Below are 16,369 nucleotides of genomic sequence, written 5' to 3'. Positions count from 1 at the left end.
ATCTGACCTTGCACAAAAAAAAAAAAGACAGAGTTATTTTTGAACTATGAGAGAGTATGTAAAAAAACCTATTTAAATATTTTATTTCTAATTATTTTATAATGATGTGATTGATAAATCATTTATTAATTAAAACTAAGCAAAATATTTTAAAATACAGTTAGTGATGTCAAAACTAGACTAGTACGATGTTAAATTAATATTTGTCTCTTTTGTACTTCTAATACTTGTAATGATGTTCATTTAAATAATACTGTTTTGTTTGTCCCTCAATTCATAGTCACTAAAGTTAATTTCACAATGTTTTCATTTTATGTATTATTTATTCTTTAATAAATGAATCATTATCAGGATCATAAGAGTTTGGAGTGAGCTTTAGGTTTGTCCTACTATATTTTTATTTTATTACATCTCATATCACCAGATTCTCTCTGTGTATGGTTTTTCAATGGAGTTTGAGATACTTCCTATTGTTGTTACATTGTCTTTATAATTGTAACAAAATCTTTTCAGTTTTTTTAACCAATGTATTCACAATAGAGAAATTCAAAACCAAGTTAAAAAGTACATTTTTCTATAATATGAACTTATTTTATATTCATTTCAATGCTTTCTAATTTAGTTACTTTTTATTTGATCTTTCACTCCTATTGCAATGATACAGCTCTTATACCTATTGCTGGTATAGTATCTCTTTATTCATTTCTTATGTCTCAGCTAACCACAGTTGTCTAGTTGTTATTGTATTTCTTTGTCCCTGTTCACATTTATATATATTTTACCTGTAGGTTTCTTGCTCTCTTCAGTAGCCTTTATATCTCACATTTAACAGTATTTGCCTTCATAGCTAGTACTATATTCATTCTTATACACTGTCAAGTTTCTATCTGTTCAGTGTCTAACCTGTCCCTCACTCCAAACTAACTAATTTAATGACTAAACTAGTGTTTCATTTTAACTTAGCTCTCCATATCCCTAAACATAGGTCCAACACGCGTCAAGATCTTGACAAAGCACTAAGCGAAAAACATGAATCAGAGGCTTTCATGGACACCAGCAAATTCTGCAGAAAATGGACACCGGAAAGGAATTTCACCAAAGCAGCTTTAGAAAGGGAACAGTGGATTAGCACCCACAGAGAAACAGAGGAAATATTCAAACGCACCACACGTTAATCCACATCTAAATTCTACCAACATGCACACTATGGCAATCTTACTCTTTGAGAAACCAGTGAAGCTGTACACACATATACAACAACTTTACATCCAACAGCAATGAGAAAGAAAAGTCAGATACTTGGTTGCATAGGGAGAGGAATCAGTAGCAAAAATAAAGAAGTAATAATGTCACTGTAGAGGTCATTGGTACGGCCTCATCTAGAATACTGTGTCCAGTTCTGGAGGCCATATCTCCATAATGACATAAATACATTAGAGACTGTACAAAGAAGGGAGACTAAAATGGTGCACATAACTTACTGGGAAAGAGTAAAATATCTTAATATGTATAGTTTGGAGCAGAGAAGGGAAAGGGGGGATATGATAGAAACTTTCATATATATCAAAAGTTTTAAAAAGGTACTGTAGGGAAACATTCTTCAACGGAAGAGAAATATTAGAACACGAGAACATGCATTGAAACTAGAGATGCTCGGGCTCAGTTTTCCGAAAACCAAGCGCAACCGAACTTAGCAGATCCGAGTACCGAGCCGAGCCAAGCTGGTACTTTTGTGCGCCCTCGGGAACTGAAAGTGAGGCAAAACGTCATTGTTGCGTCATTGGATCTCGCAAGTTTTGGATTCTATAAGTACCGCACTCCATGGAGATCCTGTGCCATGTCACAGACAGACACAGATGGGGTCGCAGCGTTCTTGGCAGTCTCCAGTGTAGTTGGCCAGCGTCATAGCTAAAACAGAAACAGGAGGGGAGGCAGTGTTTTGGCAGTCATCAGTGACATTGTACTGTGCCATAGCTCACAATGAAACAGGAGGGAATGCAGTTTTCTTCTAAGTCTCTAGTGACATTGCTCTGTGCCATTGCTCACACAGAAACAGGAGGGGTGGAAGTGTTCTTGGTAGTCTCCAGTGTAGTTGGCCAGCATCATAGCTAAAACAGAAAGAGGAGGGGTGGCAGTGTTCTTGGCAGTCTCCAGTGACATTGCTCTGTGCTATTGCTCCTACAGAAACATGAGGGGTGGCATTGTTCTTGTTGCTCTCCAGTCTCAGTGCCTTTGGTCACACAAATATGGGTAGCAGTGGTCTTGTCACTCTCCAGTCACATTGTTCTTGTCACTCTCCAGTCACATTGCTCTGTTCCATCTCTATGGATTCACATCACTCCACAAAAGACCAGGAGCACCAAGCAGCTGCTGGCACCAGTCGTGATGATACTAATCCCTCTATGCTATCTGCTAAAGCCTATGTTCAAGTGCATAGTGGTTTTAAAATCAGGGAAACAAACATAAAAAAAAAGCTTTCCCCTTTTTAACGAAGAAAACACCTCTCTAATAAAGGTGAAAGTTTACTGTAGAAAAACATAAAATTGCCAACATGCTTTCTACCCAAAATATTAACAAGCATACCAGCATCAGCTAGCTCCCTTCTCTCAGCTAGATTCCAGACCTGCAATCTACACGGTCATCGTCCTCACCTTCATCAGTGTGTACATCATCCTCACACAATACTAATTCATCCGCTCTGGAATCCACCATTACAGAAGTCTCTGTACTTTGCTGTAATTGCCGGTAATGCCCTTCCTCGTTGAATTTGTAGTTCATTTTAAAGACAGAGCTGTCACGATTCTTGGGCCAGACCACATGTCAAAATGTTGTGCTGACTCATCTGCATCACCACTGGGTGTCTTGGGAAAACTAAGTTTTACCTAGCAGCAGTTGCCAAAGAAACTGAGGGAGTAGTCATGTACCACTTGAGCTGTCAGCTTGCTGACCAGGAGCTCATTGCATCTCTTGAGATATGGGTCAGTTGGAAAGAAAAACAAGACATCGCTCTTAAAACCTAGGATCATGCACAGTTGCCAAAATGTAGTGATCCGATTTCAAGATGTTGATAACTCTCGGATCCTGGCGAAGCTAATAAATTACTTGATCTACAAGTCCTACTTAGTTAGTGGAATTATTTTGTTTCCTCTACTCCTTCAGTTTCTCTAGCTTCTTTTCCAAAAGTCTAATTAGGGGAATGACTTGACGCAAGCTAACAGTGTCTGAACTCACTGAATAGGTGACTACTTAGAGTGGTTTCAGCACAGCATGGATAGTATTCTCCACTGTGCTGGACTAAAGTACATTCCCCTTCAAATTCTATCCTTCTTGCAGCTGCTTCAATCTCCTACATGCTGTTGCAGAATGACGAAAATGACCTGAATTATACACAGACAGCATATCCTGCATGTCACTTATTTTTAAAAAGCTCTGTACCACCAAGTTGATTGTGTGAGTAAAACAGGGAATGTGACGGAATTCTCCTCGCTGTAATGCTCTCAAAATATTGGTGGCGTTATCAGAAATTACATATCCTCAGGAGAGTCCAAGCAGGATAAGCCATGCTTTGGATAGGCGAGATTAGCAAATACATCATCTTTTCACTGCTGTCCAATGTTAACATAATAGGAGACACAATAAAATTATCTTACGGGGACCAAATTATTTTATGAATAAATTTCGAGGCCAAATTTCATTAATGATTATATGTAAGGGAAATTGTTTTTATTTTATTATATAATAGTGGTATAATATTTAATTACCAGTGGAGCAATATTTATATTTTCTGATGTGGCAACAAATATTTCCAAATGGGGACACCTGTGTGCCCCTGTTATCTTAAGAATGGGAAGATAACTCTAAGAACATGGGCTTTTTTTTCTGTTAAATCTTGGGCGAGTTTCACTAAATCGCTGGCGGGATAGGTTTTATAAAAATTGACACACATTACCAGAGATTGGATTTTGTAATGTTAAAATAGAAGGTTAATATATATGGCGACTTTGCACATAAAATCGCCAGTGATCTCAAGCGATTTTTATTGATTTGAAATCGCTAAAAAAAACAAACCGCTAAATACATTTACCCCCAGATATTAACATTCTACATAGTACTAAAAATACACAATTCCATCACCAACCCACCTGGTAAACCTACTGCATCAGCTATTGATTAACACAAGACTTCTCACAATGAATAGACAACTTCCTACAGCGGCATGTCAGTAAAACAATATCATATAAATAGCTGATGATGATCATACCTTAGAGAAACAAAGCATGTCAAACATCCCACAGGACCAATATCATAGAAGGAAACATACATCTGGTATAATTAGCTTATTATGTCGCATCCAACTCCGCAATATTGCCCGCATCCGGCCCTTCCTATATCAGGATGCCACTAAAACCATTATCCATGCACTCATAATTTCTCGTCTTGACTACTGTAACCTTTTCCTCACCAGTCTCCCCCTCTCTCATCTTGCCCCCCTCAGGTCTATACTTAACGCTGCTGCAAGACTCATCTTTCTCTCCTGCCGCTCCTCTTCTGATTACCCTCTCTGCCTTGCCCTACTTTGGCTTCCTTTCCCCTACAGAATCCTATTCAAACTCCTCACCCTCACCTACAAGGCCTTCTTCCACTCCACTGCTCCTTACATCTCCAACCTCCTCTCTACTCACACCCCATCCCGTTCCCTGCTATCGGCCAATGACCGTCGCCTCCCCTCCACTCTGATCACCTCATCCCACTCCAGAATCTAAGATTTCTCCTGGGCTGCCCTCCTCCACTGGAACAACCTGTTCCCTAATTTGTGCACCTTTAAAATGGCACTTAAAACTCACTTCTTCCTCATAGCCTACCAGACACCACCTAACATGCTCTCCATGCCAGATTTCCTCACATCTCTCTTCCCCTGTCCAGCCTCTTGCTTCTCTTGTGACTGATCCCCTCTGACTCCCCATTGTGCCTCCTGTCTGTTTTCCCTCCCTTTAGGATGTAAGCTCTCACGAGCAGAGCCCTCGTCCCTCCTGTCTCTCTACCTATTCTTCTCTACCTATTACTATTCTTCTTAATAGGTCTCTCTACCTATTCTTCTCTACCTATTCACATTGAAGATAGAGATCTTCAATGTGCATGCTATGTTTGGAGCTTTCAAGTCCTGGTATTATTTGTTTATTATTCTGTATGTTTCTACCCTGTAAGCACTGTCTGTAATTTGTACAGTGCTGCGGAAACCTTGTTGCGCCCTATAAATAAAGATTAATAATAATAAAGATTAATAATAATAATAATAATAAATAATATTATACACTATCATATTTCTCCACATTGGCATATTAGCTATCTGTAAAGCACTACAAGAAGATATTGATATATATCGCCATGAAAGAGACTTTGTAGTAAAAAGCATAAAATACATCCTTACACATAATGATGTCGTATTCCAGGACATTTTACCGACAACAACTAAATTTTACACAAGCTATGCCAACCTCCATATGAGCACATGGGAGGAAAGAAAGATACTCCTTACAAATATTATATATCACTTCCAGGACACATACTATTAATTAGAGATGAGCGGGCTCGGATTTCGCAAATCTGAGCCCACCCGAACAGTGCGGATCCGAGGGGATCCGAGCACTGTTCGGGAACTTCCGGCCGCCAAATGCATCCAAAACGAGGCTATGACATCCAAGTCTCGCGTCGGGTCTCGTGAGACTCGGATCTCATAAATGCCCCGCTCGCGGCCGCCATCTTCATTCTCCCTGTGGTTACTGAAGAGGGAGGTTGATGTGCTCTGTCCAGCTGATAACTTTACAAAAGTGGTGCTTTGTCCTGCTGAGTGAATTAGTAGTTTGTCCAGTGCTCTGTCCTGCTGATTTATTTAGTCTAGTGGTGCTGTGTCCTGCTGAGTACAGTAGTACTTTTCCCAGTGCTCTGTCCTGCTGATTCCAGTGGTGCTTTTGTCCTGTATTTGTTTCTGATAAGTCCATATCAATTTGTTAATTAGCCAAAAATCTTTTAAAAAATTAAAAAAAAATCTCCAAAAAAAAAAAATATAAAAAAATAATTGAAAAAGTATAAAAAATATTATAGAGCAATATATTCTTGCAGTCCCAAAATAGAGGACCTGCCATTTCTATTACTACGTTCATTATTTCTGTAGTTCCAAAAAATAGGAACTGCTAGTTCTATTACTACGGTCATTGTTTGTGTAGTTCCAAAAAATAGTAACTGCCAGTTCTATTACTACGGTCATTCTTTAAGCAGTTCCAGAGAATAGGTACTGCAATCTATATTACATTTAATGCGTTCAATTTTTAAGCAGTTCCAGAGAATAGGTACTGCAATCTATATTACATTTACTACGTTCATTCTTTAAGCAGTTCCAGAGAATAGGTACTGCAATCTATATTACATTTAATACGTTCAATTTTTAAGCAGTTCCAGAGAATAGGTACTGCAATCTATATTACATTTAATACGTTCATTCTTTAAGCAGTTCCAGAGAATAGGTACTGCAATCTATATTACATTTACTACGTTCATTCTTTAAGCAGTTCCAGAGAATAGGTACTGCAATCTATATTACAAGAGAAAGTGAGGGAGGAGCTGGTAAACCATTGCGATTCCACCAAGCATGTAGCTCTTGTGGATGAAGCCCTTCGTACGCTTTGCCAGGATCCGAGGGTGGTCACTCTTTTAACGTCAGAGGAATACATTCTGGCCACCGTGCTCGATCCTCGGTTTAAAGCGTATGTTGTGTCTCTGTTTCCGGCGGACACAAGTCTACAGAGGTGCAAAGACCTGCTGGTCAGGAAATTGTCCTCTGAAGAGGACCGTGACATGCCAACAGCTCCACCTTCATTTTCTTCCACACCTAAGGCTGCGAGGAAAAAGCTCAGTTTTCCTAAAAGACCCTCTAGCGGGGATGCAGACAACATCTGGTCCGGACTGAAGGACCTGCCAACCATTGCAGACATGTCTACTATCGCTGCATTGGATGCTGTCACAATAGAAAAAATGGTGGAGGATTATTTTTCTGACACCATCCAAATAGACATGTCAGACAGTCCATATTGTTACTGGCAGGAAAAAAAAGGCAGTTTGGAAGCCCCTGTACAAACTGGCTCTATTTTACCGGAGTTGTCCCCCCTCCAGTGTGTACTCGGAAAGAGTTTTTAGAGCAGCGGGGAACCTGGTCAGTGAGCGGCGAAGGAGGTTCCCTCCGCAGAACGTTGAAAAAATGATGTTCATAAAAATGAATTATCAATTCCTCAAATCAAATACAGCACTGGCCTCCAGATCCTACAGAGGGACCTGTGGTTGTGGAGTCCAGCGGGGACGAATTGATAATGTGTGAGGATGAGGAAGTACACACTGAAGGGGGAGAGGAATCAGAGGATGAGTATGAGGACGACATCTTGCCTCAGTAGAGCCTGTTTAGTTTGTACAGGGAGAGGCCCAAACAAACCAATCATTTCAGCCACAGTTTGGTAGGCCCTTTCGCTGAAATGATTGGTTTGTTAAAGTGTGCATGTCCTATTTCAACAACATAAAGGTGGGTGGGAGAGCCCAAGGACAATTCCATCTTGCAAATCTTTTTTTGGCATTATGTGACCGTCCAACAGTTGTTTGCCATGAGCACAAAGTACGACAGTAGTCATCCTATGGCAAAGCGGATAACTGCGGCCTTAACAGCCATGTTGGTGTTAGACGTGCGTCCGGTGTCCGCCATCAGTGGATTTAGACGGTTGATGGCTTACCCCACTTAGACTCTCCTGGGGATTTGTGGTGTCAGACAACGCCAGTAACATTGTGTGGGCATTACATATGGGCAATTTCCTTTGTGGCTCCATTATCCCAATTAAAAGGATTTTTACCTGTTGGTGTAATGATGTTATAAACACTACACTTGAAAGCTTGAGCCTTTAAATGAAAAAGTCACTCTTCATTGCACGAAGATTTGCAACAGGGACAGTTTTTTTGTTCCCAAAGTCAACAAATAACACTTCGACGCTGTCTGTCTTTGACATACTTGATGGGATCTCAATGATGAATGCTCTGTACCATGGTCGTCGAAAACAAGAGGTAGTGACGCGCTCGAACTACACCCTCAGTCTATATGCTGCAGAGGATGTAGGAGCAGCCATATGTGCAGTGGAATTTAGACCAGTTGGAGGAGGTATCCAAATTGGGTACCGGGGCCACTCCAATACGCAGTCCAGATAGATGCGTATCAGATATTAAACTACATTCAGTGTTGGGGCCAAATCCAAAATTAATGAAAATTACCTGTCATCGTCAAAAACAAGAGGTATTGACGCGCTCGAACTACACCCTGTATATGCTGCAGAGGATGTAGGAGCAGGCAGTTGTGCAGTGGAATTGAGACCATTTGAAGACAGAGTTATTGTGGCCCCGGTACCAAATTGGGTACTGGGCCCACTCCACTACGCAGTCCAGAAAGCTACCTCGGTGCAACGTTTTGGACTAAAAACAATATTGTGAGTTGTGAGGTGTTCAGAATAGACTGGAAATTAGTGGAAATGATTGTTATTGAGGTTAATAATAGCGTAGGAGTGGAAAAAAACAAAAAAACTGGATTTTAGTGCTTTTTATGCTTTTTTAAATATAAATCAGAACCCAAAACCCGAAATCAGAACCAAAACCTTTCGTCAGGTGTTTTGGCAAAACAAATCAGAACCCAAAACCTCAAGCTAATCAGAACCGAAAACCCAAAACACTAAAAGTGCCCGGTGCACACCTTTACTATTAATATGGGAGGGATCTGAATCCAAACTCAATGAATTCATCCCACCCATCAACCATAATAGAACCTAACCTAAAATTCAATGATGAACACAACCCCACCTAGACCTCACCAGATACATTGAACATTCCAAAATCTTCTACAAACCAGTGAACAACAATACCTATGTGCTAAAGAACAGCTTCCACAAAACTGCAGACTTAACAACATTTAATAATTTAGACATCACAAATGAAACTGCGCAAAGAAACGTACCAAGAAGTAAAAGATATTACACAAAAATGTCTTCATAGGTTATCATCAGCCTTCCCATGCTTACAGAAGTCTAGAACAGCGTAACAAATAGAAAGATCCACAATACCAGACATAGTGCAAAAAAACATCAACCACCAGCACGTACCAGAAAACAAAGTTATCAAATATATATCATCTTACATTATATCTTCATTTCTAGCTTCATTTTGCACTGTAGTTTATTCTACCAGAATACAGACTACGTAATTAAATTTGTACCCAAAACAATGGAATTCTGTCCTCCGTCGTTTTAGCAATGTAATCATTAACCAACTATCAATTTATTAATCATTTTTTCATTTCTTTACTACCCCCCACACATCTTCACAACTAGTGACTTCACAGCACATTTACTCAGTCTATTAGGTGCCTTTTCACAATCAGTACATCCCTAAAACACATCCACTAAATGAAACCATACTATTCAGATCATATTTTTAGCCTATACTTACCTTACCTCATCCCACCTAATAAAGACACATTTCTATTTATCAAATTTTCAAGATTCTTGAAGATGCATATGAACCTATCTACAAAGGGTGCATGCAAAAACCTATATAAAAAGAACTTTAACCAAGTCCATCTCCACTGTGCCATTATACGGTACAGTTCTGCTGTTTAAGATGGCATGTGGATAGCAGATGCATGTGCACACTATGTTATATTACAACCAATTGCTATTGCAATTCTTCTCACCATCAGCTCACAGCCTCACACTCTCTTCCACATACTAGTGACACTGTTACTCAACCTATTACACTATTCACATACGGATTCTTACAATACACATATATTCCTCACACACATTCATACCAAACATCATTCCATGTTTATACCATGCAGTTTTTCTTCTCATACTTCAAATTTTAATTTTTAACTCCCATGTCTTTCTTTATTCATCATTGTGACAAAACGAGTGTGATATGTGAATTATAGCAAATACTTTGTATAGCCCTTCTTTTGTTTCCCCAGCTCATCAGACTACAACTGCATTGTCCAATTACATGTGGTTAAGGGGACATTGTAATTCAATGTAAATATGTATATTGTGTATTATATATTGATGACTTGAAGTAATGTTATTCATTGTCCTTAAACTGAAGCCAGGAGGGTTATGGGTAAAGATCAGGTGGTGTCTAGGATACAGGTGAGAGGGCTTGAGCTGCATTCATTCTCCCCCCTCCTTCCTCTACAGGAAGCATGGAACAGCTGGGGACCCTGTGACATCACAAAGTAGTGTAAGGGGTTAATTTTAGGAGGGGCTCACTGCTACCTTATCCTTGGAAGTAGGGGAAGCCAATTAAGCATCAATTGTTCTCCTTAGGACTAGTCCAGACGTTCTGTCTGCATTCCAGCAGGGGGCTTCTGTGAAAGGACATCTCATCTTCACTGCCCTGTCCAAACCCCCTAGTCCTGCACTGGCCAATGGTTAAGAAGAATAGACCCAGGGGTTTCCCCAGGGAGGGGAAAGACTGTGGAAATTAGACCTGTGATATAAGGAACAACTCAAGAGGGGGAAGAGGTTTCAGTGTGGGATTTCATTCATGAAGGTGCATCTAGTTTTGGATTGTCGTTTTGTAACTAGTCTCTATATATGCAGCTGATAGAAATCCATGGGTCGTGAAGTCTGGACAGCAGGTGACTATATCTCCTTAAGTTATTGGGGAAGGGACAGATAATGTGATAAATCTGCCTGGCATTTATTTTCTGTGTCTATATAATATTCTAGTGTTGTTTGTATGACAATAAATATACTGTTGTATTTTTATAACTGCATTTTGCCTGAGTGACCATACGAATCCTAGAAGGTACTGGGTAGCACTGGGCCAGATAAACCCGGTATCTTCACAATCATGTTCAAAACCCGGAGTTTATCTCCAGACCCCTAACAGAGAAAACACCTACACACCAAACAAAGCCACAATCACTTCAACCAGTGCTCCATGACAAAGCTAAGATTCTAGTTGCTATTGGCAACATCTCCTATTTACTTTGCATCAGTTAAACATGCCCCATGATATATACCATATACTATGTAAGTGGTACTCACTGCACTCTGCCTAGTGTTGGGTGACGTGCAGCCTCTTCCACCAGCCTGAGTGCAGCCTGGTCATGGATTCCATTGTATGCCAGGTTCAACTCTTGAAGGTGCTTATTTCTTCCCAGCTGAGTTGCCAGCATCTCAGCTCCCTCATCTCCAAGATCCGTGTGCAGGAGAGATAGGTGTTTCACTGAGCTGTTACCAGCTAGCCCCTCCACGATGAAACGTGCTCCCTCTGGTGCCAAAGGGTTATTACATAATCTAGGGAAAAGATCTCATGATTCACATTCCAAAACACATTGTGTAACACAGAGGTGCGATATATAAACATACATAGTCACTCCACATTCAAATATCACTTATCTTGACTATTTTTGTAATATCTATAATATAAAAGCCTAGTGGCGTCTGTGTGTGGAAAAAAAAAAACAAGCTGCAGCGCCACCTGCCCTACTAAATTCTTAGCATTATCTAATATATAAAAGTAAAAGCCTAGCGGCGTGTGTTAGTGTGTGTGTGTGTGTGCGCGTGTGTGTGTGTGGAAAAAACTATTTTCTCAGAAAGGGCTCATCCAATTGACCTGAAATTTGGTATACTGACATTATTTGACAAAAAAAATAGAATAGTGAAGACAGTTAATTTCCATCATCCCCCCTTCCCCCCGTGGGAGGGGTAGTAAAGGCTAAATTTACGAGTTGAGGGCTCAAACTCATTTTCGTAAGGTAATTTTACCTCATGAACACACGTGTAGCGGCGTGTGTTAGTGTGTGTGTGTGTGTGCGCGTGTGCGTGTGTGCGTGTGTGGAAAAAACTATTTTCTCAGAAAGGGCTCATCCAATTGACCTGAAATTTGGTATACTGACATTATTTGACAAAAAAATTAGAATAGTGAAGACAGTTAATTTCCATCATCCCCCCTTCCCCCCGTGGGAGGGGTAGTAAAGGATAAATTTACGAGTTGAGGGGTCAAACTCATTTTCGTAAGGTAATTTTACCTCATGAACACACATTAAAAAGAGCGCTTGCCCTGAGGAGGCCTGGGCTAGGCCCAAATGCATGACAAGAACCTTTTTAAGACCTTAAGTAGCTTGATTTGACTAGAATGCATGAGTATCATGCACGGGTTAACTTGCGATACATAATTTGTGATTTTTGTTTGCTTCGTGTTACAACAATAAAGTTTATAAAAAAAAAAATGAAATATATCCAACCTGCTGCTTTGCACAACTCGGTCACAGAGGACTGAGCCTTCCTTGCCCAAGAAAAGGGGAAGGTTACTTCAGCACGCAGAGTACTCAAAACTCTAATAAAAATCAACAATAAAAAAAGGGGGAGGATAATAGTGTACTCTGTGTGATATATATATATATTTCTTTTGAATAAAGGAAAGCACTCACCCAGTTTTGCTTATATACACAATATTGCATCAATATCCACCAGTGGAGATTAGAAGTAGTAGAACTGGATACAGTGGGGGAGATTCAATTGCTAGAGATGTGCCACGCGGACATCACTGGCCATTACGATAAGAATCTTCGCTCATTGTTCTGCGTACCTGTATGGGATGCGAGGAAAATTGAGAGGAGATTCCTGCCATAACATTGGCCTGATATGTCTCCGTGAATGTTCCGGAGACACATTGCGCTGAATTCATTCTCCCCCAGTGTACAGTTAGTCAGTTATCTGTCAGCTTTATCCTTCAAGTTTTTATCCACCCCCCTTTTTTAACACAAGTAACCTATTGAAGAAGAGAAAAAATTGGAGGATAAAGCAGACAGATACCTGACAAACTATACAATGTATCCAGTTCTACCACATATAACTTCAACCGATGCAATCGGTGCAATATTGTCCAAAGCGGAAATATAACCAATACTGGGTTTTGGTATTCATTATTCAAAAGAGAAATATATATCTCAGAGAGTACACTATCATCCCCCTCTATTTTATTGTTGATTTTATATTAAAAGTGTTTAGGATCTCCACGCGCTAGAATAACCTTCCCCTTTTAAACTAGACGAATTATAGAAGCATGGTTGCAAGCTTCAACTTTTTCCTGGCTGCTATTTGTGATCCTGGAGACTGACCACTGGTGCTGGTCACCATTTTCTTTTCAACTTGACCACTCCTCCTTGTATGCCTGTATGATCACTTACCTGATCCACATGGACATAGCTTATTTATATAGATCATAAGCTTTCCAATGGCCTGCAGGCATGACAAACAGTTGTTCTATTTTATTGAGACCCTGTGTTCTAGCTCTAAAAGTATAGAAATGGCTTTGACCAGATCTAGATAATTGAGTTTTTCATTCTCATCTTTATACGGGGTATGTCTATTAAATATCGAGACTGTTATTTCACCTAGTAAACAAAGCAGTCAGAAGCGGTTATAACTGCATATGTAGTAACCTTGAACCGGTCTGAACCTGCATGACAAGCTGCAACACTCTATGACGTTCAGTTGATTGTGAGTCGCCATTTAGTTTGGTTGTGTTTTCTGTAGAGTGTTGAAAAAATGCTACGTTTAAAAGTTGAACAACGTGTCAATTTGAAATTTTTAGTAAAATTGCACAAAACCTCAACAGAATGTTTTTAAATGCTTACTACGGCCTATGGGAATGACTGCCTGTCTCTTGCGTTTGTGTGAGTGGTACAAAAGATTTAGCGAGGGACGTGAGAATTTTGAAGATGATGAATGCTCTGGATGACCTTGCACTTGAAGAATCAAAGAAAATGTAGAAAAAACAAAAACCAGTCAGATTGTTCGAAAAGACCGCCGACTCAGTGTTCGAATGATAGCTGAATCTGTGAACATTGACAAAGACACCATATGGAAAATTTTGTGTGAGGATCGTAACATTACGAAAGTTTGTGCAAAGATGGTCCCAAGGGTTCTCATACCAGAGCAAAAAGAAAGTCGAAAGGAATGTTGTGTTGACATTATGCAGCAACTTGACACAGATACAAGCCTGTTTCATAAAGTAATCACTTGTGGTGAGACCTGGATCTTCCAGTACGATCCTGAAACCAAAAGATAGTCAATGTACTGGAAAACACTGTCATCACCAAGAATGAAAAAAGCTTGTCAAAGCAAGTCAAAATTCAAAGCAATGCTCATAATTTTTCTTCAATGTCAAGGGTGTGATTTTGGAATAATGGTTTCCAGAAGGCACAACAGTTAATCAGCATTATTATAAGGAAGTTTTGCAAAAGTTGAAAGAGTCAGAAAGAAATGGCCGCAACTGTGGAAAAATGGTTTCTTTCTTCACCAGGACAATGCGCCTGCTCACACAGCACTTTCTGTGAAGCAGTTTCTGACCGACAAACACATTACTACACTGATGACTGAACATTCTCCATAATTGCCCGATTTAGCACCTTGCAATTTTTATCTTTTCCCAAAAGTTAAATCAGTGCTTAAAAGGGACACATTTTGAGTCAGCTGATGCTGTAAAGAAGAAAACGGCAAATATGTTGAAACAAATGACAGAAATTGATTTGCTCCATGCCTTCGTCCAGTGGAAAACAAGACTACAGCAATGTATTAGTGCAAATGGGGAGTATATTGAGGGGGACAAACATTAAATTTGTAATACCAATAAATAAAGGTGAGTTATTTAATCAGTCTCGTTATTTAATAGACATACCACATATTGTGGGAAGAAAGTTGGTAGCATTACTTTTGAAAGATATGCAGTATTGGCTCTCAATACTACTCTGCTACTCTCTGAATACATATTCAAGAAAGGTTCCTTGCACCAAAGTGCTGGCAATACCCCAGCTCTACTGGCAGAAATAACTGCTACTAGGAATAACACTTAAATTTACATCTAACACCAATAACAATAAGATTGAATTTCTGGATCTAGTTCTGGATACCAAACATTATATGACAAAAAAACGATTAATACTTAAAACATATATCAAACAAGTGGACAGTAATAGCTATATTGATTACACCAGTTGTCATCAAAAAAGATGGAAGGACAATATGCCGTTCTCACAGTTTATGAGAATTCAACGAAACTGTGAGGATAATGACATCTTTGAGAAACAAGCAATAATAATACATAATAGATTTTACGTACGTAGATATACCAAAAATTTGCTATTGACAAATCTAATGAAAGTTTGGAAATTTAATAAAACAGGGCTTTTAACATATAAGAAAAAAGAAAATGTCAATCGGAATAAAATTTTATGTCCCTTTGTAACTACTTACAATACAGCAAACAACCAAATTTCTAAGATCCTAGAAAGACATTGGTCAGTGTTGAAATTGGACCCTTTATTGTCCTCATATATTCCTGCTAAACCTCAAGTGATTTTTAAAAGACCAAAACTTTAAAATCTGTTCTGGCTTTATCTCATCTTAAAGTATCTAATCCAAGGAATAATTGATTAACTTTTAGAAAAAGCTTCTTTCCATGTGGATATTGCAAAGCCTGTAAATCTGAACATAAAGAACAGAAAACTTTTATGGGTACCTCTGATACAAAAATCAGGACTATTAAATCTAGGGATGTGCACCGGCGACTTTTGTTGTCTCGTGTTTTGGATTCGGATTTTCGTGATGTTTTGGGTTCGGATTTGTTTCACAAAACACCTGCCGAAAGGTTTTGGTTCGGATTTAAGGTTTCGGATTCGGATTTTTTTTGAAAAAAGCATAAAAAGTTCAAAAATCAAGTTTTTGGGCTTATTTTCACTCCTACGCTATTATTAACCTCAATAACATTCAATAACAATCATTTCCACTAATTTACAGTGTATTCTGAACACCTCACAATATTGTTTTTAGTCCAAAACATTGCAACGAGGTATCTTTCTGGACTGCGTAGTGGAGTGGTCCCCACAATATAATAAGAAAACCATCAACTGGTCTTAATCGCACCAAAAAATGTACCTGGACTGCGTAGAGGAGTGGTCACCACAATATAATTTAAAAACCCTGAACTTGTATGAATCGCACCAAAAAATGTACCTGGACTGTGTAGAGGAGTGGTCACCACAATATAATTTAAAAACCCTGAACTTGTATGAATCGCACCAAAAAATGTACCTGGACTGTGTAGAGGAGTGGTCACCACAATATAATTTAAAAACCCTGAACTTGTATGAATCGCACCAAAAAATGTACCTGGACTGTGTAGAGGAGTGGTCACCACAATATAATTTAAAAACCCTGAACTTGTATGATTCGCATCAAAAAATGTACCTGGACTGCGTAGAGGAGTGGTAACCACAATATAATTA

General features: G+C 39.2%; 1 protein-coding gene across 3 annotated transcripts in view; it reads right to left on the bottom strand.

Moving 5' to 3' along the window:
- The window catches only part of NLRX1 (NLR family member X1), a 90,144-nt gene that overhangs the window by 2,142 nt on the left and 71,633 nt on the right, over positions 1 to 16,369 (bottom strand). For 2 of the 3 annotated variants that reach the window (XM_075190556.1, XM_075190557.1), the window contains one exon: positions 11,124 to 11,375. The exons of the other annotated variant lie outside the window; for it this stretch is intronic. In XM_075190556.1, coding sequence (XP_075046657.1) covers positions 11,124 to 11,375 — 252 coding nt within the window. The remainder of the gene's footprint in view (positions 1 to 11,123; positions 11,376 to 16,369) is intronic. 3 annotated transcript variants of the gene reach the window in all.

Source organism: Mixophyes fleayi, chromosome 11 (assembly GCF_038048845.1).
Source record: "Mixophyes fleayi isolate aMixFle1 chromosome 11, aMixFle1.hap1, whole genome shotgun sequence".
Classification (NCBI taxonomy): domain Eukaryota; kingdom Metazoa; phylum Chordata; class Amphibia; order Anura; family Limnodynastidae; genus Mixophyes; species Mixophyes fleayi.
The sequence above is the reverse complement of the archived record's forward strand: the minus strand, read 5'-3'. Positions and strand labels throughout refer to the sequence as shown.